Source organism: Balaenoptera physalus, assembly GCF_965194825.1.
Source record: "Balaenoptera physalus genome assembly, chromosome: 18".
In the NCBI taxonomy this organism is placed as follows: Eukaryota; Metazoa; Chordata; class Mammalia; order Artiodactyla; family Balaenopteridae; genus Balaenoptera; species Balaenoptera physalus.
The window spans coordinates 66,056,474-66,083,648 of NC_138899.1; the positions used below are offsets into that span (position 1 = coordinate 66,056,474).

A 27,175-nucleotide genomic window follows, 5' to 3' on the forward strand; every position below is an offset into this window, starting at 1 on the left:
GATCGGAAATGCCGGGAGACTGCCGGCTCGCCCTTAAACCCGGCTCCCGCCTGCGGGCGGTGGGTGTGCGTGGCTGGCATCCGCGTCCCCTCCCCGCGGGCCCTCCCCGGCCGCGCGTTTCCTGCCGGGTTTCCCGTCCAGTAGCGGGCTAGCCGGGCGCGGGCAGGGAAGGATGCGCTGCCCAGAGCGGGCGGGGCGGCCCTCGCGGGCTCCCGGAGGCCCCCCCGCCCGCCGGGTGCCGCCCTCCCCGCGCCGTCGGGGGCGGGCCCGGGCGGGGCTGCGGGAGCGGCGCGCGGCGCGCGGCGGGCGGGGGCCGCAGTCCCGGGACGCGGGATGCTCGGTGCTCTGCCTCACCGCGCCCCAGGCCACTCGCCCGCCTCGCCACCTCGCCCGCCGGTCCCAGAGGTAAGACGAGCCTTCCGGAAGCGACCCGGCGGGAGCTCCCGCCGCGGGGTCCCCGGCGGCTCCCGGGACCCTTCCGCCCCACCCTCCCAGCCGCCGGAAAGCACTGGTGGACGGGACCGTTCTCTCCACGCACCCGGTCCCCTTCCCTCGCTCCTTGGTGCTCAGCCCCCAGGGACACGCGTTAAAAAGTGTCGTCTCCGCATCTCTGAGTCCCGACTTCAACCTGAACTCGGCGCTCTCCTGGCGCAGGTGTGGCCGAGTGTCTGAGGCTGACGGTAGATTGATGGGTGTTGAGTCCGAATAGTTGGAACCCTTGAAGAACAACTTCTCGGATACTCTGCGTTTCAGAACAGGTTTGCTTCTTTCCATAAAGAAATCCTTACTGGGATGCAAGCAGTATGAGATATGTGCCTTGCAAAACGGTCCTCATTTTAAGAGATTTTGTGCTGGGGACACCGGCAGCCTTAGGTTTCCAAGCGTAAACTTGACTCGCAGGCCTGGAGAAAGCTGAGTAGATGTGGGGAAGCAGCATCCAACCCGTGGGACCAGGCATATATTCGCCGATTGGCCCGAATATATAAATACAGCCCGTTTACACGAGCCGCTTTGGAATTAACGATTTCCTCATAATAAATATTACTATTAGATATACACTCGAGCGTGTGCGTGTTTATCAGAAGGGACAAGATCACTTTGCTTCTTTTTGTTTTTCCTTTTATTCTTTCATAAATCATTGGTCCCATGGAGTTTAGCATAATTCAGTTTCTTTTTCTGCAGCTCTGAAGACACTATAGGGGATACAGAAGCGTGTATCTCAGCTGATTTCAGCAAAAACATGGGATCTGAGCTTAGCGTGGTGCCCTTAGCCACTGAGAATATTCACAACTTCCTCCTACCCTCTAGCTGATACATTTAGAATTTGTCTATAAACGTTTATGGATGTGAATGCTATATAGAAGTTTTTAAAAATGTGTATAAAGTATACCTAAGTTCCTATTTTCTCAAAATGTTTCTCAAGCTAAACATTGTAAGTAGCCAGTTGTGGTATTGCAGACACGTGTTGGAAAAAAATAAGCAAGCAAGGTTTAAAAAAAATTAAAGAAACATGCTATTTTCTTTAAAACAACAACAAAAACGTAGTGATTTTTTACCCAGCATTCCATTCCATTCTGGGATGCTCTGTTAACATCTTCAAATTAGTGGTTGAGCTAGTGAAAAAAAATCAGCATTTATTTTCAAAAGCTTGAGAGCATTAAAAAAAAAATCCATATTATGTAAACCATATTATGGCTTATAAAATAAAGCAGCCTATTTTCAGGTAGCCTGGATTATCTTGTAATTCCATTTCCATCCAGCTCTAAATATAGATTATGACACTATTCTGTTTTACTAGTCTTTTTCATAAGAAAGAAAATGTGTTATAAGCACAAAATCAGTTGTGATTAAGAACTTCTTTAAAAAATGGTTGTCATGGGGAAGCAAGCAATTTGGGAGAAGCCAGTACAACTTTTGGGGGCCAGGGATAGCTTGTTTCTCCTTACTTTGATTACTGAGTAGCAGTGACTAAAAGGAAGCATTTTAATTGCCCTAAGTGCCCACACTTGCCCGGGAGATACAATGACGCTCACCTGCTGTCTTTGGTCAAGTTTCCCAATTCATATTCAAGGAAAGGATTGGGTCAAATCCATGCCTAATTCCAACAAAACTGAATTTTCTTTTTTTTTTGTTGGGGAGGGTGGGAGCCTTAATCATCTGCATGATTACACTTCATATCTCTGCTTCTCTTTGAGGAAGTACAGCATTTCCTTTGCTCAACCAACTCCTACAGAAAGAAAGCTAATAGAGACACACCAATTTCCTTTCCATTGAATTTTTGATTATTTCAGTCAGTCTTCTTAATTCCCTTAATTTCTGTCTTATCCGAAGGGATGTGACATACGTATATTTGGAATATAATATACTTATTAAAAATAGATTAACTGCATAATGGAGGGGAATGTAAATATTAAGAAAATATATATTTGTTTATCTTTAGTACCCCATAGTTTCCTAGATTCAAGTATGAAAAATACTGGCTCTTAAATGCCCCGCATCTTATTCTGTTGTCTAATAGTTTGTTTATATCAAAATAAGTGCCTCTTCCCACAAATCATTCTGAACCACAGGCCATCAAGGTCTTCCCTGCCCTCCTAGGTGGTCTGGGAAGATTGCTGCATGAAATCATCCATCTCCTGATGCATGCCAGCCAGCAGCAACAAGTATTGGAAGGCTGACAAAGATGATAGCTGTTACTTGTTTTCTCTTTAGAGTGCCCCAACCAAGGGAAGTCTGGACCACCTGGAGTTCATATTTAATTGCAATAATCTGGGTATCTTTTTTTTTTTCAAAGGTTTGATAGTTTTGACATAGCTCCTAGGCATTAAGAAATGAAGCAATCCAGATAACACACCAATTGTGCAAGAAGGACAGTGTTAATAAACCCATTTGTGGAAGCAAGGCAGGTCTACACAGCACGATGCAAAATGAAAATTTCGCAAAATTTTAGTCAGTTGATTAACTGGCATATTAACTATGCCAAGCGTGTAAATATGTGAAGATATAATATTATCCAGGTTGGCGAGGAGCTCTGATGAAATTAAGCAGAGAACAACCAACTCTCCACTTAAGGATGTGCTATAAAGGTAAGAGACGTGGTGTTTTGCAGAGATAGTCTTGGTGTTGGGCAGACCTGAAAGTTCTTAGCAGGTGAGCTATAATGGAAGGAAAGGACATGTAAATTACAGATCATTTCCCTGGAGGAACAGTAATGTCCTTGCTGTTTTCTTTTCAGTATTACTAGGCAGTTTGACTTCTTAGAATGGTTTTGTCATCTCAGGATTACTATTTTTATGAATCACACTGAACAGAGCCAACATTTTTTTGAAGTTCTAATTTCAGGTGTTTTGAAGAAAAATTCACCATTTGGATGTGAGAAAGGACATGAGGAGACCAAAGACCTGGGATTTTGCTGATCAGAATGAAACAAATGTTGAAAGACTTTTCAAATCTATTGTTGGTGGTGCTCTGTGACTATGGTGAGTGTTGTGTGTACTTATGCTGTGGGTACCAATGAAGAAACATAAATGGAGGGTTTATAAATGTGATTCTTGCAACCCTGGGTTCTCTTAAGGTTCTATGTTATTAATTCAAATTTCACTTTAAATACATTCATTTCACAAATTGGAGACAAGCATGTTGCCCTCAGTTCTCTTTGATTGATTTCCTAGTATTTCAGTATTATATGTTTAAACTTCACTCACACACACAGGAAGTGATGTTTTATATATTGGGGTTCTACATGAGATTTCACTTGACAAGAGAGTTTGCTGCTGTAATACCTTTGGAGCAAATCTGAATTTCAATCCTTGCCAGTTGTGTGCCTTTGATTAGTTTCTAAATCTTTTTCTGTTTCAGCAACAATATTGACAGGGTTGTTATGAGGATAAGATAAACTCAAGAATGTGAAATACCTAAATGTCTGAGCACATAGTAGGTGCTTAATGTTAGTTTTCTTCATTCATCTTGATTCAACTAAAAATTCATTTCTCAGAGAGTTTTATGCAACTACTGAACCAGTAGATTCAAGTATATAATACCCACCAGTTTTCTTTTGATGATTTCCAAGTATTTCAGACATCTAAGCAGTTGGTGGTATGAGAGTGGAAACTGTTTTCAAACTGATGAAGAAATTATCATCCAAGAGACAGAGAATCCTGGCTCATGTAATATCGGTTGGATGGACCAGAGTGTGTACCATTCCTTTTGTCCAGTGAATCTCCTCCCTCAGTCTTTTATTTTTTAAGAAGTTTATTTAAACAAGAAGACACTTGACTTGCAGAAAACCAATCTGGGATCATTTCTTTTAAAGTCCTTTATCCGTACTTAAAAATAGATTGCTCTATACGAAACAGCCTCATTCAAAAAATTATAAAAGCTTGCTTTGTTTCATAATGATAAAGACATCAAAATTTTCCATTTGAACAGTCTGCAAGAACGTTTGTTATTGTTGAGAGCAGAATATCTTACTGCAATATAAAAATAAAAGTTGATTGACCATAAAATAGAGCATACAAGTTGAGTACAAAGGCTACTACTGGAAAAGGAGGTATTTTCATAGACCTGGATTTTTTTTTTCTTCTCCATTTGATTTTGATCAAAATATACCATTACCAGTTAGTGTTTTTTCTTTTTTAAAGCAACATGCTTATATTGAGACACCAGTTCCTTTAAATACAATAAAGGAATGGGGAGAGAGGAAATGAAAGAATGGAGAAAACTGTGCTATAGTAGTCAGGATGTGGTACAACCAAATTGGAGTTTTCTAAATGAGAGTGTATTCTTGCCTGTAAAAACAAGAGTTTGAGAGTAAAGCAGCAAGTTCCCTCTTCAGTACACACCTCCTTTCTGCTGCTGTTGGAACCCATCCGTTGCGTCTGTTTCCTCCTTTTCCAAAGGGCCATGTGTGTCTCTTTCTTCGACAGGCTGCCCATCAAAGCAGAATCTGATCTGCCTCATCGGTATCCCTGTTATTGACAATTCATTAGTTAACTAAGTGCGGTGTGCCTCTCACTCTTAAAATGCATCGCAGAACCATTCTGCCCCATCAGATTCAAATGAATATGAGCTTTGTTCTCGGTCCTTTGTTCTCAGCAGTCCTTCCTGGGCTACTGTGAGTACTGGAAGCTCTTCAGCCACCCGTTCACAAAAAAGTATCAGGTCCACTCTGAACCAGCACGCAAACTGCACCGAAAGCAGCTGCCTTTGGATGAGTTGTCTCCATCCAAAAGGGAGTGTCCCTCAATTTCTGTACTGACTAAAATGAAAAAAAAAAAAAAAAACAACTTTATCCTATTAAGGTTTTCAAGCAAGTGCTGATTAAGCATTCAGGTCTATCCAAGTTTTATATATTTTATTTCACCTCATCTTAAATAAGAAATGGGTGAAGTGCTGAGCTAATTAAAACAAACCTTTATGTGCCAATATGTTCATGTGCTGATTCTAATAATCATTTTTTTATATCTTTGAATAGTCTATTTTTTTTCTTTTTTAAAAATTTTTATTGGAGTAGAGTTGATTTACAACGTTGTATTGGTTTCTGCTGTACATCAAAGTGAATCATCGAATAATCACTGATTGAGTATATTTAAAGACTACCAGCCCAGACAACATATTGTCCTTTGGACATATATGATATGTACACATTATTATTATTATATTAGTATAATATTATGTTATATTATCATGTATATATAAGAAGACTCATAAATTCATACTTACACATGTTGTTTTTCAAACCAAAGGGCACTGCAGTTCCTTAAATCTAGAATGTTTCTTACCCTAGTCACAGGCCAGCTGATTGATGCATTTGCCAAACTCTGTCTCCTTTGATATGTATTTGGATAGGGTTCAAAATAGAAACAGGGATTCTTGTGTGTCTGTGCTCTTCCCACTCTTTACTTCAGCTGCTCTGATGGGTCTCTTTTTAAAAAAAGATAGAATTGATCCTAACAGAGTGATACTTGTGGGCCAGTAGTCATCTGTCCTATCTAGGCCAATAGCAGTTACTGTAATGTCATTAAAATTGCTAAGGACAAGCTTAGCTATTCCATAAATGTTCACCCTATCCCTTGAATAACCCATGCAGGATAGAATGCCAACATTTCTTATTCATCTAAAAATTTCTGCCTTATACAAAGGAAAGGCACTGTTTCCTTTTCTGGTGAAAATGCTCAAGCACTTGTCTTGAATGTCAGAAAACAGTAACTTAGAAGTTCAGTTGATCATTGGACAACACGGGGTTTAAGGGTTAAAGGCTCTGATCTTCTGCACAGGTGTAATTTATAGTCAACCCTCTGCATGTGCTGTTCCTTTATATCTGCTATGTGTATCTGCGGATTCAACCAACCACAGATCGTCTAGTACTGTGGTACTTACTACTGAAAAAAATTTGTGTGTGTGTAAGTGGACCTGTGCAGTTCAAGCCCATGTTGTTCAAGGGTCAACTGTATATTTAGGGTCTCCCATTTTAAGTAGTCTAGAGTAGTGCGTATTGTATCATTTAAATCAGGCTTTCTCTCATTTCACTGTAAATCCATTTTCCCCAAATACCTAAACACTACAATATGCCTAAAATGAGAAAAGTCAAGTGTTGGATTTTTATCATGAGACTTGTCAGTTGTTATTCTTGCTTTATTAGGTTTTCATCACTGATGTATTACATTGTTGACTGTTGTGAATTCAGAGTATTTATCGCTAATTCATTATTTTCAACAAAACCATGAGAAATGGAGATGAAGGAACAGAGCCACTTTAGAATGGAAGCAGCTCGGGGCCCAGCTCCCAGAGTCAGCACTCAGCAGCATTTTGCACCATCCTTGGCTCAGTTCAGACTTCTCTGGTGTCTGAAACGCTGTTTCCATCGATGTCACCAATAGTGCTGGCTCAGATATTCCTTTTTAAAACCCACTGTGACCATTTCCTTTCAGTTCTTGGAGAAGCTGAATATCTCCTTCTGCGGGAACCGGGCCATGTAGCACTAAGCAACAGGACAGTGTCTGTGGATTTCCAGTATTTGGATGGTGCCAATGGGACACTGAGGAATGTCTCTGTCCTGCTGTTGGAGGCCAACACCAATCAGACTGTTACCACCAAATACCTCCTGACCAACCAATCCCAGGGGACCCTCGAGTTTGAGTGCTTCTACTTCAAGGAGGCCGGCGATTACTGGTTCACGATGACTCCGGAAGCCACAGACAGCAGCCCTCCGGTCCCCTGGTGGGAGAGGAGCGCCTTTCTGAAGGTGGAATGGCCTGTCTTTCATGTTGACCTGAACAGGACATCCAAGGCGGCTGAAGGCACCTTCCAGGTGGGTCTTTTTACCAGTCAGCCGCTGTGCCTGTTCCCCGCGGACAAGCCCGGCATCTTGGTGGATGTCATCTTCACCAACAGCCTTCCAGAGGCAAGAATGAGTCAGGGCCAGCCGCTGGAGATAAGGGCTAGCAAGAGGGCAGAACTCGCTCAAGGCCAGTGGGTTGAGTTTGGCTGTGCACCTGTGGGGCCGGAAGCCTATGTCACCGTGGTGCTGAAGCTGCTTGGCCGAGACTCGGTCATTACGTCCACAGGCCCCATTGACCTGGCCCAGAAGTTTGGATACGCGCTGGTGATGGCGCCAGAGCTCACGTGTGAGTCCGGGGTGGAGGTGAGGGTGCTGCCCCCGCCATGTGTCTTTGTCCAAGGAGTGATCGCTGTCTTCAAGGAAGCCCCCAGACGCCCTGGGGAAAGGACCATTCGGCTGGCTGAACACAGCCTGACCTTGGGAGAAAGGAGAACAGTATTCAACTGCACTTTGTTTGACATGGGGAGGAATAAATACTGCTTTGACTTTGGCGTTTCAAGCAGAAGCCAGTTTTCCGCAAAGGAGAAGGAGTGCATGCTAATTCAGAGAAATATAGGTTGGTATTGAGATTTTAAAGCAATTTTTTTTTTTTATCAAATTGGTGCCTTCATGCAATCAAAATTATTATTTTGAATTTAGGTGAACTTGATTTTCTATGAACTGTACCATCATTTTTATGGTTCGCTCCTCATAATGTCCCAAATGGCATTAGCATCCTTATCTGAAAAATGAAGAGTACTGGTAAGCATACCCAGCTCACTCCTAACTAACCGCTCCAGGTCTTAGTTTCCCCATCAATAAAGTGGGGATAATAAGAGTATCTACCTCAGAGAGTTGTAAGAATTAAGTGAAATCAATGTGTACAGTTCTTAGCACAGTGCCTGGCAGGTAAGAAGCAGTGATAAACGTCAGCTATTATTACATTGTATTTTATTTTTTTATGTTTGTTAATTTTTATTTTATATTGGAGTATAGTTGATTTACAATATTGTGTTAGTTTCAGGTATACAGCAAAATGATTCAGTTAGACATATATATATATATCCATTCTTTTTTCAGATTCTTTTCACATATAGGTTATTACAGAATACTGAGTAGAGTTCCCTGTGCTATACAGTAGGTCCTTGTTGATTATCTATTTTATATATAGTAGAGTGTATATGTTAATCCCAAACTCCTAATTTATCCTTTCCCCACCCCGACCTTTATCCTTTGGTAACCATAAATTTGTTTTTGAAGTCTGTGAATCTGTTTCTGTTTTGTAAATAAGTTCATTTGTATCATTTTTTAGATTCCGCATATAAAGTGATATCATATGATATTTGTCTTTCTCTGCCTTACTTCACTTAGTGTGATAATCTCTAGGTCCATCCATGTTGCTGCAAATGGCATTACTTCATTCTTTTCTGTGGCTGAATAATATTCCATTGTATATATGTACCACATCTTCTTTATCCCTTCCTCTGTCAGTGGACATTTAGGTTGCTTCCATATCTTGGCTACTGTATATAGTGCTGTCATGAACATTGGGGTGCATGTATCTTTTCGAATTATGGTTTTCTCTGGATATATGCCCAGGAATGGGATTGCTGGATCATATAGTAGCTCTGTTTTTAGTTTTTTAAGGAACTTCCATACTGTTCTCCATAGTGGTTGTACCAATTTACATTCCCACCAACAGTGCAAGAGGGTTCCCTTTTCTCCACACCCTCTCAGCATTTATTGTTTGTAGACTTTCTGATGATGGCCATTCTGACCAGTGTGAGGTGATAACTCATTGTAGTTTTGATTTGCTGTTCCCTAATAATTAGTGATGTTTAGCATCTTTTTCTGTGCTTTTTGGCCATCTGTATGTCTTCTTTGGGAAATTTCTATTTAGATCTTCTGCCCATTTTTTATTGATTTGTTTGTTTTGATATTGAGCTGTATGAGCTGTTTGTACAGTTTGGAGTTGGTTGCTTTGTTTGCAAATATTTTCTCCCATTCTGTGGGTTGTTTTCTCGTTTTGTTTATGGTTTCCTTTGCTGTGCGAAAGCTTTTAAGTTTAATTCGGTCCCTTTTGTTTATTTTTGTTTTTATTTTCATTACTCTAGGAGGTGGATCCAAAAGGATATTGCTGCGATTTATGTCATAGAGTGTTCTGCCTATGCTTTCCTCTAAGAATTTTATAGTATCCAGCCTTACATTTAGGTCTTTAATCCATTTTGAGTTTATTTTTGTGTATGGTGTTAGAGAATGTTCTAATTTCATTCTTTTACATGTATTTAAAAATTCTGTTATTACATCCTATGGCAAGTCCATGGCAGGTATGATCAGAATTCAAAGCTAAATCCCAAATTGTACTTAGTAGCTTTTCACTTCCTCTAGAACGTCCTCAAGCATGTCTCTTTCCTCTTACCTCCTTCATTATAAGAATGAAGCCTCTTTAGTGAGAGTTCAAAGCAAGATTTCTAAAAACTTCTTTAAATTTTGAATTCTTTGCATAACGCCCTCCCTAATCACAAAGAAGTGGGGTTATTACAATTCCATCCATGCCCCAGGCTCCTCTTTGCATTTCTTTCCCTTTTCCTGGGTGCAAGCCTGGTCCTGGCAAGAGGTTAATCTGGCAGAGATTGTCCTGATCGTTTACATGTGCTCTCATTTACGTCCCCGCTGAGCCTGTGCTCCCTGACGGCCCAAGCCTCTGAGCAGCTTCAGTGCCCCACGTGTTTCTTGCTCCAAATTCACTCACTCCTTCTCCTTAGAAGTCCCTTTCCTTTGACTCTCTCCCCACCCACTGGCCACTTCCCTGCTTGCACTTACCTCTCTCTCCAGCCTAGATTCCGAGCCCCATCCCTTTAATCACTCTCCGACCAATACCCTAAACGCCTCTGCCCCGATGTCCTTCTGATTGCACCCACCCAGCCGCCCCCCGGCTCTGCGTGGATCCAGCCATCTGCCAGCCGCCCATGGCACCCGGGCAGACTGGGCCTCCACCCTTCCCTGGGCCCACCGTGCTACTCACTGTGCTCCTGCCCTGCACAGCAGCTCTCTCGGCCCTCTTCTGCTCTCCTCGGACCTCACCCCCGCCCCTGCCTAACTCTCTGAGCTGACTCGGCTCCTGCCACACAGAGCAGCTGGAAGCCATCAGGTGCGAGCTCCCTCACCCTCCCACCAAAATATCCGTAAGCCTGCAGACAGCCATCCCATCCTCTCCCCCTCCTTTGCTGTCCCCAGGGAAGCAGTGTCATTCCTCCAGCACAAGGTCAACCCTCCCCTCCACTGTGGGTCCCAGCCCCTCAGCTCTATCAGGAACCTTCTGTTAATCATTATTCCCCTCTCTCCTCCGTCTCTAACTGTCCCTTCTTTACTGGTTCATTCCCATCAACTTCGAAATGTACTTAATTGTCTCATCTAAAAATGAAACAAAATCACCCCTCATCCCCTGGTTCTCCCCCAGAGCACAACCTCTTTCTCTCGTCTTCCTTTTATAGCCCCGGTTCCTGAAAAAGCCACCTGTACTTTGGGGTTTATTTCCTCACCCCCATTCACTTTTCAACCCACTCCAAACCCATACCCCTCCCCTGCAAATGCTCTCACTAAAGCAGCCAGCGAATGACTTCCGGGTCCCAAACCCTGGGGATGCTTTCCAGTCCGTATCTTGGTTGACCTTGATTCTGTGACATTACACTCGCCTTGTTTACCTCCTACCTCCCTGGCTGTTCCTTCCAGGTCTCCTTTGCCGGCTGGTTCCATGACCCCATCGCATCCCTTAAGGCTTGGACTTCGGCATCCTATCCTAGAACCTCAGCATTTTTCATTCTTCACACACTCGCTAGGTGATTACTGTCCTGATGCTGTTGACTCCATACTGGTATCTCTCCCCTGCATCCAAGTGCTGAATAGCTGTCAGCCCCCAGATGTCTCCCGGGCGCCTCAAAAGCAGCATATCTGGAACCGGACTCATCATCCCACCCCCTAAGCCTGCTCCTCAGTACAGGACTCCACCCCATCTCATTGTTCAAACCCCAAACCCAGGAGCCTTCCTCTTCTTCACTTCCTATGAATAAATCACTAGGTCCTGTGGATTTTGTCTCTTCAAAAAATCTCTGTCTCAATCTCTGCACGTCTCTCCATTTCCACTGATACCGCTTGGTTTAAGCATCCATCATCTCCCACCTGGACTCTTGCAATAGACCCCTAATTGGTTCCCTCCCTCCATCCACTTCATTCTCTCAAGGCAGCCGGAGAGGGACTGTTGAAAATTCAGGTCAGCTGAGGCTAGTCCCTTGCTGAAAACTTGTCAGTCACCTCACTCGACAGCTCACTCTTATGAGGGTGGGCATCCACGGGTGGGCTGGAGACTGGGCAACCCTCCTCCCGCCTTCGCTTGGTTAGCATTAACCTGTCCCCCAAGTCTCCTCCTGGTGACTCTTCCTCAACCCCAGACTAGGTAAACTCCCCGCTGCACCCTGGCCCGGCATCCTTAGTTCCTCTTTCATGGCATTTATCACTTCTGTCATTGCTTGTTCAGGGTCTTTCTCCCCATGTTTCTCCCCTCCCCCACCCCACCCCCAGATTGGAGAAGCTCATTGGGCAACAGAAGCCGACTTGGGCTGCCAGGAAGCTATTTATGATCCTTATTTGGCCCGCTTTGTACACCTGCCACATTAACAGGTACTCAGTACATGTCTATTAAAGTGAAGATTGCACTCTGATGTCTCAGCTAGGTATCAGTGGAAAAACAATTATGTTAAACTAATCATTCAAGATATGCTTGCCGTTTCAAAAGAATTTATTGTTTAGAGGGAAAAAATTTCTAATTGACTGAATTTAGTGGAAACAAACCAGGGGGAGTAAAGGAATTCGGGCCACGTGGTGAAAGACCTTGGGAGCAGGAGGTCTTTGTGTTGGTTCTCCCTGGGAAGGGGCAGAGGGGAGTGATGCTCTGTGTCTAGGCTGAGGGCGCTCAGGGCTCCCTGTGGGGCTGCAGCAACTAGACACGACCGGGCAGTAGGGCTGGAAGCAGTACCTCGAGGGGCTAAACATTCCTGGAGACCCCAGCTTCTCTGTGTGGCCGCCCAACAGGGACTCTGGTTGATCAGTGAAATTGATGCTAGTGGTGGGAAACTCAGTGCCTTTGTGTTTTTAGTATAAAAGTTTATAACTAAATTGAGTTCTTTTCATTTTCTATTTAAATTGACAGCTCTCACCAGTATAGACTGTTTTTGCCAAATGGCATCATTCAGGAGCCCCATTGAACCTACCATGAGGTGTGACCCACCGACTCACAATGAATTTCTCATTAGTTCCTTTTGGAAGGGGAATAAAGGGTTTGATATGTTTGTCTCTTTTTCCAAATATGTCTTAGGACCTTAAAACCGTAAATACTGATTTACAGCAAAAAGATGTCAAAAATGATTATTTGTGACCTTCATTTATCCTACTTAGTGTGAATGTTTATGTGTTTCTCTGCAGAAGCGTTAATGTGTGTGATTATGGAATGCTGCTAGGGGAGTATTAGTAATATCTGGCACGGGCGCTGTAATAACATACAAAAGTCTAAATTGAGAAATTCTAAATTCTGAACTCATCTGCCCCAAGGTTGTCAGATAAGGGATAATGGACCCTGTATCTCAATGCAAAATATATATTTAGGGCAAAGTTGAGAATTAATGATAGAGGGTATACATACATATGACTATATACATAGTCACATAATTTTTTTTTACTTAGTTTTTTTTTTTTAATTAATAGCTACTTTATTTATTTATTTATTTAGCTGTGTTGGGTCTTCGTTTCGTGCGAGGGCTTTCTCTAGTTGTGGCAAGCGGGGGTTACTCTTCATCGCGGTGCTCGGGCCTCTCACTATCGCGGCCCCTCCCGTTGCGGGGCACAGGCTGCAGACGCGCAGGCTCAGCAATTGTGGCTCACGGGCCCAGTTGCTCCGCGGCATGTGGGATCTTCCCAGACCAGGGCTCGAACCCGTGTCCCCTGCATTGGCAGGCAGACCCTCAACCACTGCGCCACCAGGGAAACCCTACTTAGTTTTTTTGACAAGTAAAAATTGTATATATTTAACGCATAGTTTTCTTGATAATTTAAATTTGTTGGCCATCTTCTTGTTTCTCTGATTAGATGGTCTTGTTTTTCCTTCACAGTGTGACTGAACAAGAGCTTTTTACCAAGAATAGGAGTACTGTTATCCTGTCATTTGCTTCTTTTTTGCAGGCGCTTAATTATTGTATCATCATTAATTCTTTGCCAGAATCTTTATAAGCCATTTGTCCACTTAGTTTTACCTAAAACTAGAAAATATAATTTAATATAAGTAGGCCCTTAGGTGGTTTAATACTCTACAGTTCTTTGAAAGTGAATGAACAAGTAAACCCTTCCACCTGGTGTAACTCCTGTTCTTCCTTTGGGATTTTTTTTTTTTTTTTTTTTAAGAATAGCTGACATACTGTATGAGACTTTCTGACATAATAGCATTTATATAGTGATTACTTTGCACCAAGAACTGCTCTAAGTGCTTTATGAATATTAACCCATTTAATCCTTATAATAACCCTATGAGTTAGGCTTATTGTATTGTCAATTTTATAGGTGAAGAAATGAGGCGCAGAAAGGTTAAGTAACTTTTCCAAGGTTGGTGGCCTACCCACTGCTGGTGGTTAGACTGGCTTGAGCATTTGCGATTCCCAGTATTCCATGCTGGCTCCCATATAATCATCTATCAATCTAGATATTAAACAATATGAAACTTTTAGATCGAAAAAGTTCCAGTATTTTCCTCCTCATGTCATTGGTTCATCTTGTGCTTCCCACCCCTCCTGAAAGACATGTAACCCACTTTGGAGCCCACTGGCCCAGGCATAAGCATGATTGGTCTAATATGAATGAGCCTGAGCGGGGCACGGAAAACCTGAACTACTTATCCAGGTGCCTTTGTTCCCACTGCTGCTTTTAGCTACTTACTCATGTCTATAGAATTTTCTTTCTTTCTTTTGTATATTTTATAATAACTTTATTATTTTTTTAATAGAATTTTCTTCTAAGGATGTTTTGTTTAGTTTAGTCTCTTGAGTGAACTATCTTGCAGATGTGAATATTTCATACTCTGTATTCCTTCAAATATTCTTGGGAGTGGAAACAAATCTCCCTTTTCTTATTCCAGACACATTTTGCTCATTCAGAATTAATATCCTCTAGAGTGGCCTGAAAGGCATTTATCCTGGTCAAACAGGTTTGTTACGCAGTGGGAGTGCATGTATGGACACATAAACAGGACAAAACAAAACAGCCTTTCATTCATGAAGTAAGACTGTTTAGAATAGTGGTCATCTTACTCTTCATTTGTAACATGTGAACTATAGCTAGCCAATGAGTTCCCGTTTTGCCAAGTGTTTTCCTCAGTGTTATTAACAGAAATCTTCAGGGAACAAATAGAGGTATTTAAGACATTTTTTAAATTTTGGCTGATTAAATCTGTTCATTGCTTTGAGTGATTTCCCTTGTTTTCTGTTCGATTAATTTGGTTTAGCAGTAAAAGAACCTAAAACTTAGTTTAAATGTTTATTTTTTAAATTGTTGATGATCCTGCCAGCCATAATTTTACTTTCAAAGGAAAAAAGCACATTTCAAAGTGAGATTTTTGACATTAAGATTCATGCTTTTATCAAAACTTTGATTTTTTTTGTCCCCCTGGTGCCCACTAATGGAATTTTTGTTTTTAGTTTGACAAATGACTTTATGGATTCAAATAATGTCTATGTAAAGTAAAAGAAGAGTTAAGAAAGAATACAAAAAGGATGCTCAGCTTTTGTAATTCTACCTTTTGTGGTCTTAAATATGAGCACAAGAGAAGGATAAGCTATGTATTGACTTTTTAATTTAGGTTTCACAGTAGTGGAATTCCCAGTAGATTTTTCAAAAATAAATCACAATACTTCAGCTCAGAGAGACTTAATATGAGATTCCCAAAGCTCTGCAAGCACTGGGAGCTCAGTGTCTGAGCAGCTCTGAAGCTTGAGGACAAAGCTGGCTTGTTGTTCTGCCATTTGAGGAGCTACGGTGTGATCTGGGAGGCACAGAACCAACATTGTGTTCCGCTGGACCTCTGGGTGGAACATAATTACCACACCTCAGCTGATGTTGGTCCAGGACACTGGTTTGCAATGCTCCCCACTCTTGTGACAATCCCAGGCTGTTAATTGCTGTCAAGAAGTTACATGCCATGACTCACTCCAAAGATTGCACCACTTGGCTCACCTGAGAATGTAACTGCCCTGCATGTTTTCCGTATGTTTTTGTAGTGCTTTGCATACCCTTGACTGCGTTGTGAGGTTTTGTCCATAAGGATGAAGAGGGACTTTTAAGCGGAGGATATCTTGTGCCTAGTGTGGGCATGACCTGGTGGGTCTTGGCATTGAATAGGTGCTCACAGAGAAGGGACTTAGGATGGTTATCTGTAGGGAATTAGTCAGTTATTCTCTCTGGCGGCGATTACTTACATGCTTGGAAGAGACGTTTGCATCTGTCAATCAGTAATGACTGTTCTGGGAGTGTTTTGTAGTATGTATTTTGAAGGTCTGGTGTTAGTCGCATCCCTATTTATGGTTGTTAAGGCTGCTGGCTGAATTGACCCTTTGCTCATTATGTAACATCCCTCTTTATCTCTGGTAATACTCCTTGTTCTGCAGTCTGCTTTGTCTGATATTAATAAAGCCACTCTAGTTTTCTTTTGATTAATGTTTACAAGGTATAACTTCTCCCACCTTTTTACTTTTAACCTTTTTATGCATTTATATTTAAAGTGAGTTTCTTCTAAACAGCATATCGTGGGGTCATGCTTTTTTATCCTGTCTCACAAACTCTGTCTTCTAATTGGTGTTTAGATTATTTATATTTAGTGTAATCATTGTATGGTTAGATTAAGATCTACCATCTTGGTAGTTTTATATTTTTTCCATCTGTTCTTTGTTTCTTTTTCCTCTTTTCGTCTGCCTTCTTTTGGATTAGTTGACTATTTTTTATGAATTACTTTAACCACACTATTGGTTTATTATTTATACCTTAAAATATTTATTAGTGGTTGTCCTAGAGTTTACAGTGTACATTTTTAATTACTCTCAGTTTACCTTCAGTTAACATCTTGCTTCACGTACAGTGTAAAGACCTTATAACAGTACAATTCCAATTCATTTCTCCCATTCTTTGAATGATTGTTATACATTTTACTTTATATATGGTATAAACACATAATACATTGCTACTGTTTTGCTTTAGATCATCAGTTATATTTTAGAACATTTAAAAATAAGAAGAAGTAAATTTTATCTTTACCTCTATAAATGCTAATTCTAGCACACTTCATTTCTTTATATTGATGCAAGTTTGCCTGGTATCACATTCCTTCTGCTTGAAGGATTTTCTTTGAACATTTTTTATAGTGAAGGTCTGTTGGTAATTAATTCTGTTAATTTTCATTCATCTGAAGAAGTCTTTATTTTTCCTTCATTTTTGAAAGATATTTTCACTGGATATGGAATTTGGGGTTGGTGATTTTTTTCTTCAGTACTCTAGAGATGTCACTCCATTATCTCTGGCTTGCATGATGAGAAGTGTGCTATACTTCAGATTTTTATTCTTCTGTATGTGATGTAATTCCACCTTGCTCCCTCTCTCCCACCACAGCCTTCAAAGTTTTCTATTTGTTTTTAGTTTTTAGCAGTTTGAGTGTAGTGTGTTTAACTTTTTTGTTTGTTTGCTTTTTTGTGTTTATACTGCTTCATGTTTTCTGAGCATCTTGGATGTAGTTTGGTGTCTTTCATTAATTTTGGAGAATTCTTGTACATTAGTCTCTTTTTCTTCTGGGATTCTAGTCATATGTATGACAGACTATTTGATATTGTCCCACAGCTCTTGGGTATTCTGTTCTGTTTTATTCTTTTTTTCTCTCTCTCTCTTTGTGTCTCAGTTTGAGTGATTTCTGTCGATATATATTCAGTTTCACTGTTTCTTTCCTCAGCTATGTTGAGTCTGTTGATGAGCCTCTAGAAGGCATTCTTCATCTCTGTTGCCATGCTGTTAATTTCTAGCATTCCGATGAACTCTTTTTTTTTTTTAACATCTTTATTGGAGTATAATTGCTTTACAATGGTAAATGGTGTGTTAGTTTCTGCTTTATAACAAAGTGAATCAGTTATACATATACATATGTTCCCATTTCTCTTCCCTCTTGACTATGAACTCTTTAGTTTACAATTCTCTGATGAAAATTTCCATCTGTTCATGCATCTTATTCACATTTCCCACTAAAACTTTAACATATTAATCATAGTTAATATCTCTCTCTGATAGTTCAAATGTCTGGGTCACATCTGAGTCTGGTTATCTTAATTACTTGGATATTTTATTGTTTTTTTCTTGCTGCTTTGTATGTCTCATAATTTTTGGTTGAAAGTTGGACATTTTCTTAGAACTGTAGACACTGATAAATAGCATTTATGCCTGGAAATTGGCATACCCTATTTATGCTAGGACTTTAGTGTGGAGATTGGGTCACTATAATAAGGAATTGAGCTGTGTTTGAGTTTTTGCTGTTGCTATGGCTATCCTCAGTGCACGATCAAGTTCAAAATTTTCTAATGTTGCTTTGTGTTTAGGGTAGGAATTGGGTTGCCAGAGGGTTTTCTCCATACTTCTGTTGCACCCTCAACTTCAGGCTCGAGCCTGCATATCAGAAAGGCTTTTCCTTGTCACCCTTGCCTCTCCCCCAGCAGTAGACTCTTGTTATTTGATACTTGGTAATTGCTAGCCTGGAGCAGGGTGGGTGTTAGGTGATGGGAGTGGAAGAACATCTTCTTGTTCTGGTTCAGCCTTAGTTTTAGGCAAGTGCTCTGCCTCTGAGTCTCAGGGATGGGGCTTTGTAATGATCCTGCCCCTTGCCGGTGGTAGAAGCTCTCTATTAGTGTGGGCCCAGGGTCTTTTCTCCTCCTCTCTAGGGGTGAAAGATTTTCTTCTTTTTCCATTCCTTGGCAGCACTAGGTTTCAGCTGCTGCTCTTAGAGTGACAGGGTTTTCTGCCCTGTCCGCAGTGGTTGGGGCTTTTGTTGATAGAGCAGACGGGGAGGAGGATCTGGGTGAGGTTTGTGTCTTTCCCACAATGCTTCTCCTCCCCTCCTTGGCCTCCACCATGAGGGAGGCTCTCCCTGGTCTTGTGCCTGCCCTCAGTCCTCCTTGTGGACATCTGGTGAGATCCGTGGAGAAGAGTCTGCAAGAGGGTACAAATTCCCAGTTGGGTAGCGTGGCTCCCAGGGGTTCTGTATTCTCATGCTAGCCCACACCAGGCTTCTGGCGGTTCATCATATTTTTAGATGATTTCTCACCAGCTTGTATGAGGCCTGGCATCTGCCCCAGGAAGAAATGTTTGCATCCTGGCTTTCCTTGGAGGAGTCTGTCTGTCCTTCTAATTCAGGCCATTTGGTTGTCCTGTGACCTTAGCTCTCTGAAGCGTTCTAGAAAGGTTGATATTTTGTAGATTATACAGCTTTCCTTGTTGTAGGGGGAGCAGCAACATTCCAGCCTTCTACTTCTTTGGGAATGTTCTTCTTTACTGACTTTTCAAAGCCTGAGATTTAAGTTTTGCTGCTTCATTTGGGTGCAGTTAAATTCTGATTCTCAAGTGAGCTAGCATTAAAAGCCTGGCCGATGTCCTTGCAGAAACTTGGGGACTGTGGCAGCCGTGGAGCCAGTGTAGTGCCACGTGTGGGGACGGTGTCAGAGAGCGTCGCCGCCTGTGCCTGACCTCCTCCCCCTCCCGACCTGGCTGCCCTGGAATGTCCTCGGAGAGCTCCCCGTGTTCCCTGGAGGACTGTGCGGGTAGGTATCCATCCTCCTTCGCAAGCCTCTTCCCAGAGGGACTGTCGAACCCAGACCTGCCTGGCAGTCGCCAGTCTGAGTTCAGGAGTGGACTCGACGCTCTGTCGCTGCTGCTTCTGGCTGTACAGACTCTGTGCCCTTCAGTGTGTCTGCGACTGGGGGTGTCTTGCCAGGGAGATGACAGGGGACTTAACCCCGTCGAAGATGGGGGAAATGACAAGGACATCGGTGTAAATGAAAGATTCAGACACACGGAATCATGTTTAAAAATACAAAAAATGGGAGGGATGATGATTTCTTCCCGATATTTGTTGTTGTTGTTTCTCCCTCCTTTACTTCTCCCCCCAGAAATTGTGGGAAAACATTAAAAAAAGAGTTTTTCTCCTCCTCATCTCCGAGAAGCCCCAGGGAACCAAAATGGACATTATTTGTCCAAAATGGGGCAAGGCACCCTCTCTTATCCACTGAAGGGCTCTGTGTTTATTCTTTCCCCCCCGACCCCCCCGCCCAGGAGGAGAAGGTGGGGAAGTTCATCTTGCCATCACCTGGGGGCTGGCCCTTCCTTCATCCTCTGAGCGTCTTGAAATGACCCCCACTAGGAGGTGCTCAGCGAGTATTTGATGTGGGTGGTCTATGGTGTGACGCTCAGGTCACTCAGTTGGGTTTGCTGCAGCTTACGGAGCTGAATCCCATTCATTTGCCACAGGTTACAGTAAAAAGAGAATCCTTGCTCTTCCCACACACCATCGCCCCTTCTGAGACACAGCCAGCTCCCCATTTAGTTGACCAGCCTTTGCTGTGGTCCTGACCCTTAGGTGAAGTCCTTCTGTCCAGTCCTGACTTCTTCCACTCTCCAATTCCAGCTTGAAGACCATCGTGGTTCCTTGTCCCTTTGGGATCTGGAGGAGTTAAGTGTTTTTTCTGTGTTTGATCTCAGAGCACCTTGTAGCCAAAACCACTGGCACCTGACAACACCTTGACCAGCATCCCCACCTGTGACCTCACAAAATTCTTGCTGTCTCCTCTTTCCAGCCAGTGCTGTAGGCCTTGTTCCCTTTATTCCAGCATCCTGAGGACATTCTCTCTTCTGTGATTTTCCTATTACAACTTCAGACCCAGGCTCTCCTCCCAGCCCCCAGCCTACCATCTTCTTTCATCAGCCCTGAGCCCCACCCTGAATCTGTTCTTTCTCCAGTTGTATCTCACACTGTCTTCTAAGGCTCTCTTCTCTGTCTGCCCTTTTCTTCATAAGTCCCCTTACTGTCCACAGCTCCTTCCTTGTGTATAACTTCTTCCTCTCCATTCTGGGATGGCGTGTTGTATTAAGATATTTCATCTAGAGCTCTGTAATACTCGAATGAATTAAAAATCAACTGCCCCTGGCTTCTATTGCACTTTTAGAAGGGACAACAATATCAACCATTTATTACATTATCTCACTCAAAGCTCACAATAACTCTACAAGGCAAGGATTCTTATGCTGGGCTCAGATCTTGAGAGCTTGCTGCTGCCCGGCATTTTTTCTAAGTGCCTTGCACATATGAAGTCAGTACATCATTATCTACACATACAGGTGAGGACTTTGCAGCAGAGAGAGAGGGTAAGTCACCTGCCCAAGACCATAAAGCTAGAAAGCAGGGGACTAGATCTGACCTCATACTAAGCTACCTATCTTGAATACTTTGCCTCTACGTACAGGCCAGTCTAGCTTTCTAAAACCGTCCTGGAATTAGCAATCAGTTTTTGAGGCTGTGTGGTATTATTTCATGTTCTGGCATCTTAATCGCTTTAATCCTGGGTGGGAACTGGAAATTTGTACATTATAAATTAGCAGAAAGGGTAAGTGCTACAGGCACCCCTACTTCTACTATAAGTGGTCCTCAGGTAAATAAATGCTTGTGTGGATAAAAATGATCATTTCTTCCAACTGTTCTCTTTTTCCAGTTCAGCCTGTTTTCCACTCCTTGGAAATGTAAAGGTCTGTTTGCAGGCTGCTTAGCGTCAGGAAGTCTCCTTCACTTCAAGGAAAAGAGGGAAGACAAGATGAGGCAGAGATGGGTGAGGTCAGCAGCTTTGGGGCTTTTCTCCAGCTGCGGTTTTGAAGGGTTCCAGCCAGAGTCAAATGTAACAGCTAAGAGGTCCCTGTGTACATTTGCAGTGCTGCTACCCACTGACGGAGCAGCCACTGCAGACGAAGACATGATCAGTCAGGGAACAAGTCTTTCATCATTCAACTCTTTTCACTTGGTTGAGAGTCTAGAGTTTTGCTTGGCTTTGAAAGGATGTTTTTACGCCAAGGTCTGAGTGAAGTAGTTCTACGTTAATTTGGTCTATCTTGTTCACCACGAAGAGTGGGAGGATCCAATTGCCATTGCACCCACGTTCCATCTGATGGGGTGTTGATCATTTTGCTATTACCTTTTTAATAATGAATCTATTAATGAATATGACATTAATTGAGTACCAACTCTATGCCAGTTATTGATTGGGGTTGGGAGTATATAGATAAGCCATGTCTCTGGAAGGGGCTTATGATACAGTAGCTCAGCAGACACAGAAGCAGGCATAGCATACAGTGCAATAGAAAGGTATCCACAGCTTGCTATGGAAGCTTGTGACAGTCCATGCTGGGAACACCTCTGTTCCTGGAGGAGGTGATATTTGAGCTGAAGACTGAGAGCTGAATAGGCGTCACCTGGTGAACTAGGTGAGAAAGGGAATTTTAGCAAATGGAGCAATGGATGAAAGCTTGGAAGACGACGGCATGCTATGAAACCCAGGGAACCTGGCAAGAGTTTGATGTGGCTGCAGAGTAGAGTGTCAGGAGGGAGTGAGAGAAATGAGGCTGGACAGGGGACTTCCCTGGCGGTCCAGTGGTTAGGACTCTGCACTCTCACTGCCGAGGGCCCGGGTTCAATCCCTGGTCCGGGAACTAAGATCCCACAAGCCGCACAGTGGGGCCAAAAGCAAAAAAAAAAGGCACAAAATGAGACTGAACAGGTAGGCAGGGGCCAGATCCCGAGGGCCCTTGAAGACTGGACCTGTGTTGTAGAGGGATCTCTTGCCTGTAGTGTGGAGTACAAATCAGAAGGGGCAGGAGTGGCAGCAGTGAGGCCTGTGAAGAGTTTTTCAGTGACCCAGGGGGAGAAGGAAGCCCTGGCAGTGGGGATGCAGAGGAGAGAAGGATTCAGCAAGTCTGGATGTGGCGAGTGTGGAGGGGGGAGTGTCACGGGTGAGACCTAGGATCTTAGCACTGCCAGCCGCAGGACAGCAGCACCGTTCCTGTGAGATCAGATGTATCAGAGGAGGCGCGGGTTCTGGGGGAAGGTGATGAGTCCTGGGCGCGTGGAGGTGGAAGTGTCGGTGGGACGTCGATGGAGAGAGCAGAGCTAGTGGAACCAGGATGGGATCTAGCTCTCCCTGGCTCCAAAGTCCATGTTCTTCTCTCCGAATCAGATAATTGTTGAAACCAAGAAGAGAAACAATCACAGGAAGGGTCGGACAGTAGCCAATGCTGCAAAGCTCAAGGAATATCAGGACGGATCTCCTTTGCATTTGGCTATTAGATGGTTAATGACCTCCATAGGAGCTGCTTCACTGGAAGCCTGGGGGCGGGTTGCAGGAGCCAGAGGTGACGAGGAGTCAGCACATGTGGACCCTTCTTTCTGTACGTTCAGCTGGGAAGACAAGGAGCAAGCTATGGCTGTGGCAGTAGTCTAGAAAGATCTTTGTAAAGTGCGAAGAGCTTGAACATGTTTCTGTGGAGCTGCACGGAGGAGAAGCTGGAGATAATAGGTACAGAGGGATGATCCCCCTGGAGAAGGGTGGCCTAGAGAGCACCTCGTGGGCTCGTCTTTATGGGAAGACACTTCTCCCACTAGTTCCCTAGAGAAAGAGGGAAATGGAGTTGTGGCTTCTGCTGAGTTTATGGGGGAGGAGAGGATGGCAGAAGAAGCTGGGGGGGGGTACTTGCTTGATAGCTTCTAACTTTTGTGATCTAGCAGGCAGCTGAGGAGGAGGATTAGTGGTAAAACTTTGAAGCACTGTTGTAGGGGATGGAAGAGAGCATTGCTTAGGAACCCGCGGAAGGATTTGTGGGCAGTCAAGTTTGGGCGCCATCAGTACACAAAGGTTCTGGCCTGCATGGGTGCATTATTTTCTCCACCAGGGCTCAGGGGCCTGGGTGCAGCAGCTGATAATCCACGTGTCTGGATTTTTCTAGGAACAGACTTTTGCTTCTGAGCAGGGGAAGGGATACAGCTCAGTGTTAGAGGTCAGAGAGTTGAGATGATTGGCAGGAGAAGGATTTAAGTGATGGCTCCTGGGTGTAGGGAGAGAAGTGAGGGCAGAAGGTGGCTGGCGGATGGAGAGAAAATGGAGGGGTTGGAGAATCAGATGTTGCAGCGAGGTTGAGTAACCGTTGTATGAATAATGAGTGAGCGAGAGGGGAGCATACAGCCAGAAAGTGGGCTGTGAAGTTTTAAGGTTTCAGAAGAGGAGCAGCTGCAGACAACGGGAAGGTATGGCAGCTTGGAAGGACAATGAATGGTCCCAGCTATGGGATGGTGAGGAAGACTGGACCCAGGTGCTAGTAACTGATGGCTGCCCTGAGGCGGGGAGATGACAGAGTTGAGGGAGGGGTAGAGGGTGGTCTGGGTGCATGGCGTGGGTGTCAGAAGATTAGAACTTTTACACGGAGGTAAAAGCGTTGGTTGAGATGGCAGCCAGGAATGAGGAGGCTGAGGAACACGCCCTGCTTCTGGCTCTGCTTCTAATAAAGCTTCCACCCAAGAGTGGGCCAGGGAGGCTGTGCCCTGAGGGATGGCCTGTCCTCAGGTCAGGCAAGGAGACAAACAGTGTTTTGTGGAAAGTTTCTGGATCGTGAGGAGTTTGGTTATAGGTGTCCTGTAGGGTGCAGTGGAAAGGGGAAAGGGGCGCAGTGGGAGGATGGAGGTGAGGCACAGAACTGGTGAGGATAAGACTATGGGAAAAAGAGATACAGGACAGGTGACTGGAAGGGCTTGAATGGTGAACAGTGACCAAGGAGGAAAGAGAGGTGAGGCCTGGTGGCATTGGGTGGTCTCGGGTTCCCGGGTACTACAGGCTGAGGCCCCAGGTGGCATCTGAGTCTTGGTGAAACATTTTGATGACTGTGAGACACACCAGTTTGAGAGAGCAGGGAAGAAGAAGAAAAATCAATGCCAGATGGAAGGTAGGAAGGGGAGTGAACAGCTGAGAAAGCAAGAGTGAGAAAGCAGAGGCTTCAACACTTAGGAAAGGCAGTTCCTGGACATTGGGAGGGAAAAGTGAGCTGTAGCATATTGCCAAAAGACTTATTTTCACCTATTCATTTCTCTTGAGATGTGCAAATTTAGCTACAACCTGCATAAATTGTTTTGCATTCCAAGCGTTACACCTGGCAGAAATTTTCCGAGGTGCATCTCAGAGGTACATTTAATTATAGATATCCCATGTTTCCCTTAAGTGAAAAACCTTGATTTTTACCTTGAAATGTTCCTCATGAGGCTTCTGTGTAGACAATTGGGGACAAGTGTCAGCAAGAACCAGTGAGCCAAGGAGTCACCTTGACGGTGGCTCACCTGCTCACCTCGCTTCTACCAGTCTCTGTTTTTCAGCTTGGCTTAAAAGCCTGCCTGCAGAAATATATGTAAGACCAGAAATCCCAGTCCTTGTTTATTTTCCTTCCTTCTTTAATTGCTACGTAATTAGAGCAAGCCACTCAGAGACCTTAGACCCAGGCAGAGAAAACGATACTAGAGAATGCATTCGTTCTTCCTTTTTTTTTTTTTTTTGTAGCTTTCCAGCCATCCACTCCGTCTCCTTTCCAGCCGCAGGCTCCCGTGAAGTCCAACAACATCGTGACGGTCACTGGGATATCCCTGTGCTTGTTCATCATCGTGGCCACCGTGCTCATCACGCTGTGGCGGAAGCTGGGCCGCGCCCCCAAGTGCAGCACCCCAGTCCGCCACAACTCCCTGCACGCGCCCGGCTGCCGGAAGAACTCGGACGAGGAGAACATCTGCGAGCTGAGCGAGCCCCGTGGCAGCTTCTCAGATGCGGGCGACGGGCCGGCGGGGAGCCCCGGGGACCAGGGCATCCCTCTGACCTACCGGCGGAGCGTGCCGGCGCCCCCCGACGACGAGACCTCGGGCAGCGAGAGCTTCCAGTCCAACGCCCAGAAGATCATCCCGCCCCTGTTCAGCTACCGCCTGGCCCAGCAGCAGTTGAAGGAGATGAAGAAGAAAGGCCTGACGGAGACCACCAAGGTGTACCACGTGTCCCAGAGCCCCCTGACGGACACCGCCATCGACGCTGCCGTCGCCGCGCCCCCCGGAGGCTCCGAGAGCCCCGAAGAAGCCGCGGCCGGCAAGTTCCGCCTCAAATCCCCGTTCCTGGAGCAGCCGCCCGCGGTCGGCGCCGGGGACCGGCCCCCCTCCCGGCTGGACCACCCGCTCTCGCCGGCCAGCTGCGCCGTCAGCCCCAGCCAGAGCCTCCTCCGCAAGTCGCAGATGCGGAGCCACCCCCGGGGGTCCCATTTCCGGAGGACGGCAAGCTTCCACGAGGCCAGGCAGGCCCGACCGTTCCGGGAGCGGAGCCTGTCCACCCTGACCCCCCGGCAAGCCCCCGCCTACAGCTGCAGGAGCCGGACGTGGGACCAGGCGGGAGAGCGAATCCGGCCGCCGAGTCGAGGCGCTGCCCTGCTTCCGGAGAAACGGGACCATTGTCCCGGGGCAGGTGGCACCAGTGGTCCGTTAAGCCCTTTCCCTAAACCCCACACCCTGGGGCAGCCCACGAGGAAACCAGACCTGGGGGATCGCCAGGCAGGATTCGTGGCCGGAGGTGAGAGGACGGAGCCTCACCGGGCTCGGAGGGGACCGTCCCCCAGCCACAGGAATGTCTCAAGGAAGCGGCCTTCCTCCCCGGCCCCCAGAGATAGCTACCAGAGGGTCAGTCCTCTGAGCCCTTCTCAGTGTCGGAAAGACAAGTGCCAGAGCTTCCCCGCCCACCCGGAGTTCGCCTACTACGACAACACATCCTTCGGCCTCACTGAGGCAGAGCAGGGGATGCTGGACCTCCCGGGATATTTTGGGTCAAACGAAGAGGATGAAACCACAAGTACGCTGAGTGTGGAGAAGCTGGTCATCTAGACCGAGATCAGCCTGAGACTTCACACAACTGGGGCCCTTTGCCCAGCTCAGGGTTATCAGCTGCTCACATTGTTCTGTGGACTGTTTTGTGTAACTATTTGTACAGCAGGACAGGATGTGGGGAGGTGGTAACTGACACAGGTGTCCGCATGTGTTTTAATTCATAAGGAAGAAGTTATTTATCCGGAGCTTTTCCCTTCGTTATCTTATTTCTATTGGCTTATTACTACTAACTATGATAATAAAAATTTAAACAAGAGTGAAATAGGGCTTGGTCTCTCATGTGAATACGAAAAATGACAAGATGCAACTTGGCAGGTTCCAACTTGAAACAAACCTGAGAGTTTCAACAGGAAGAAGGGCTGGAACAAAGTAAGCTTGCTAATACAACACTGAACTGTAATTTATTAAGTTTTAAATCCTTCAGAATTTGACTCCTGCACGGGCAGTATTGAACAGGTTTTATATTTGGCTGATTAAGTCAATTATGACTATTCCTAGGTTACCTAGAAATGGTGATACCACAAGATATTCCAGAAGAACTTTCAGGCCAGAGTTGGGTGATATCTTACTGTTTTTTTTATGCAAGAAAGAGTGCTGGGGACTCGACACAAACTTTATGTGAGTGAGTTCTGCTTTGGAGAAAGAATATAAGAAGCTGATTGTTCAGGCAGTGAGTCAAATGAAGACCTATCCATCATTGTTCTGAGCGAAAAGTAAACATTTTGGAAAGGAAGGTGTTGTCTCCCAGGAGAGCATCAACTGGAACCTGGGCAGTGGATGCGTGTCAGGGGGCTGCCTGGCCT

At 44.6% G+C, this 27,175-nt stretch overlaps 1 protein-coding gene across 10 annotated transcripts; it reads left to right on the forward strand.

Moving 5' to 3' along the window:
- The first annotated feature begins 282 nt into the window (after window positions 1-282).
- Window positions 283-26,634, forward strand: THSD1 (thrombospondin type 1 domain containing 1). 10 transcript variants are annotated; one of them, XM_082435011.1, is made up of 7 exons: window positions 315-405; window positions 655-758; window positions 2,795-3,086; window positions 3,331-3,479; window positions 6,930-7,895; window positions 19,042-19,200; window positions 25,018-26,634. In XM_082435011.1, the coding sequence occupies exons 4-7, from the start codon at window positions 3,422-3,424 to the stop codon at window positions 26,367-26,369; spliced, it is 2,535 nt and encodes an 844-aa protein (XP_082291137.1). In that variant the 5' UTR covers window positions 315-405; window positions 655-758; window positions 2,795-3,086; window positions 3,331-3,421; the 3' UTR covers window positions 26,370-26,634. The 10 variants fall into 10 exon arrangements, with proteins under 10 accessions (XP_082291138.1, XP_082291140.1, XP_082291137.1 ...); XM_082435012.1 differs by lacking the exon at window positions 655-758 and having other exon boundaries at window positions 283-405; XM_082435013.1 differs by lacking the exon at window positions 2,795-3,086.
- Window positions 26,635-27,175: the final 541 nt, after the last annotated feature.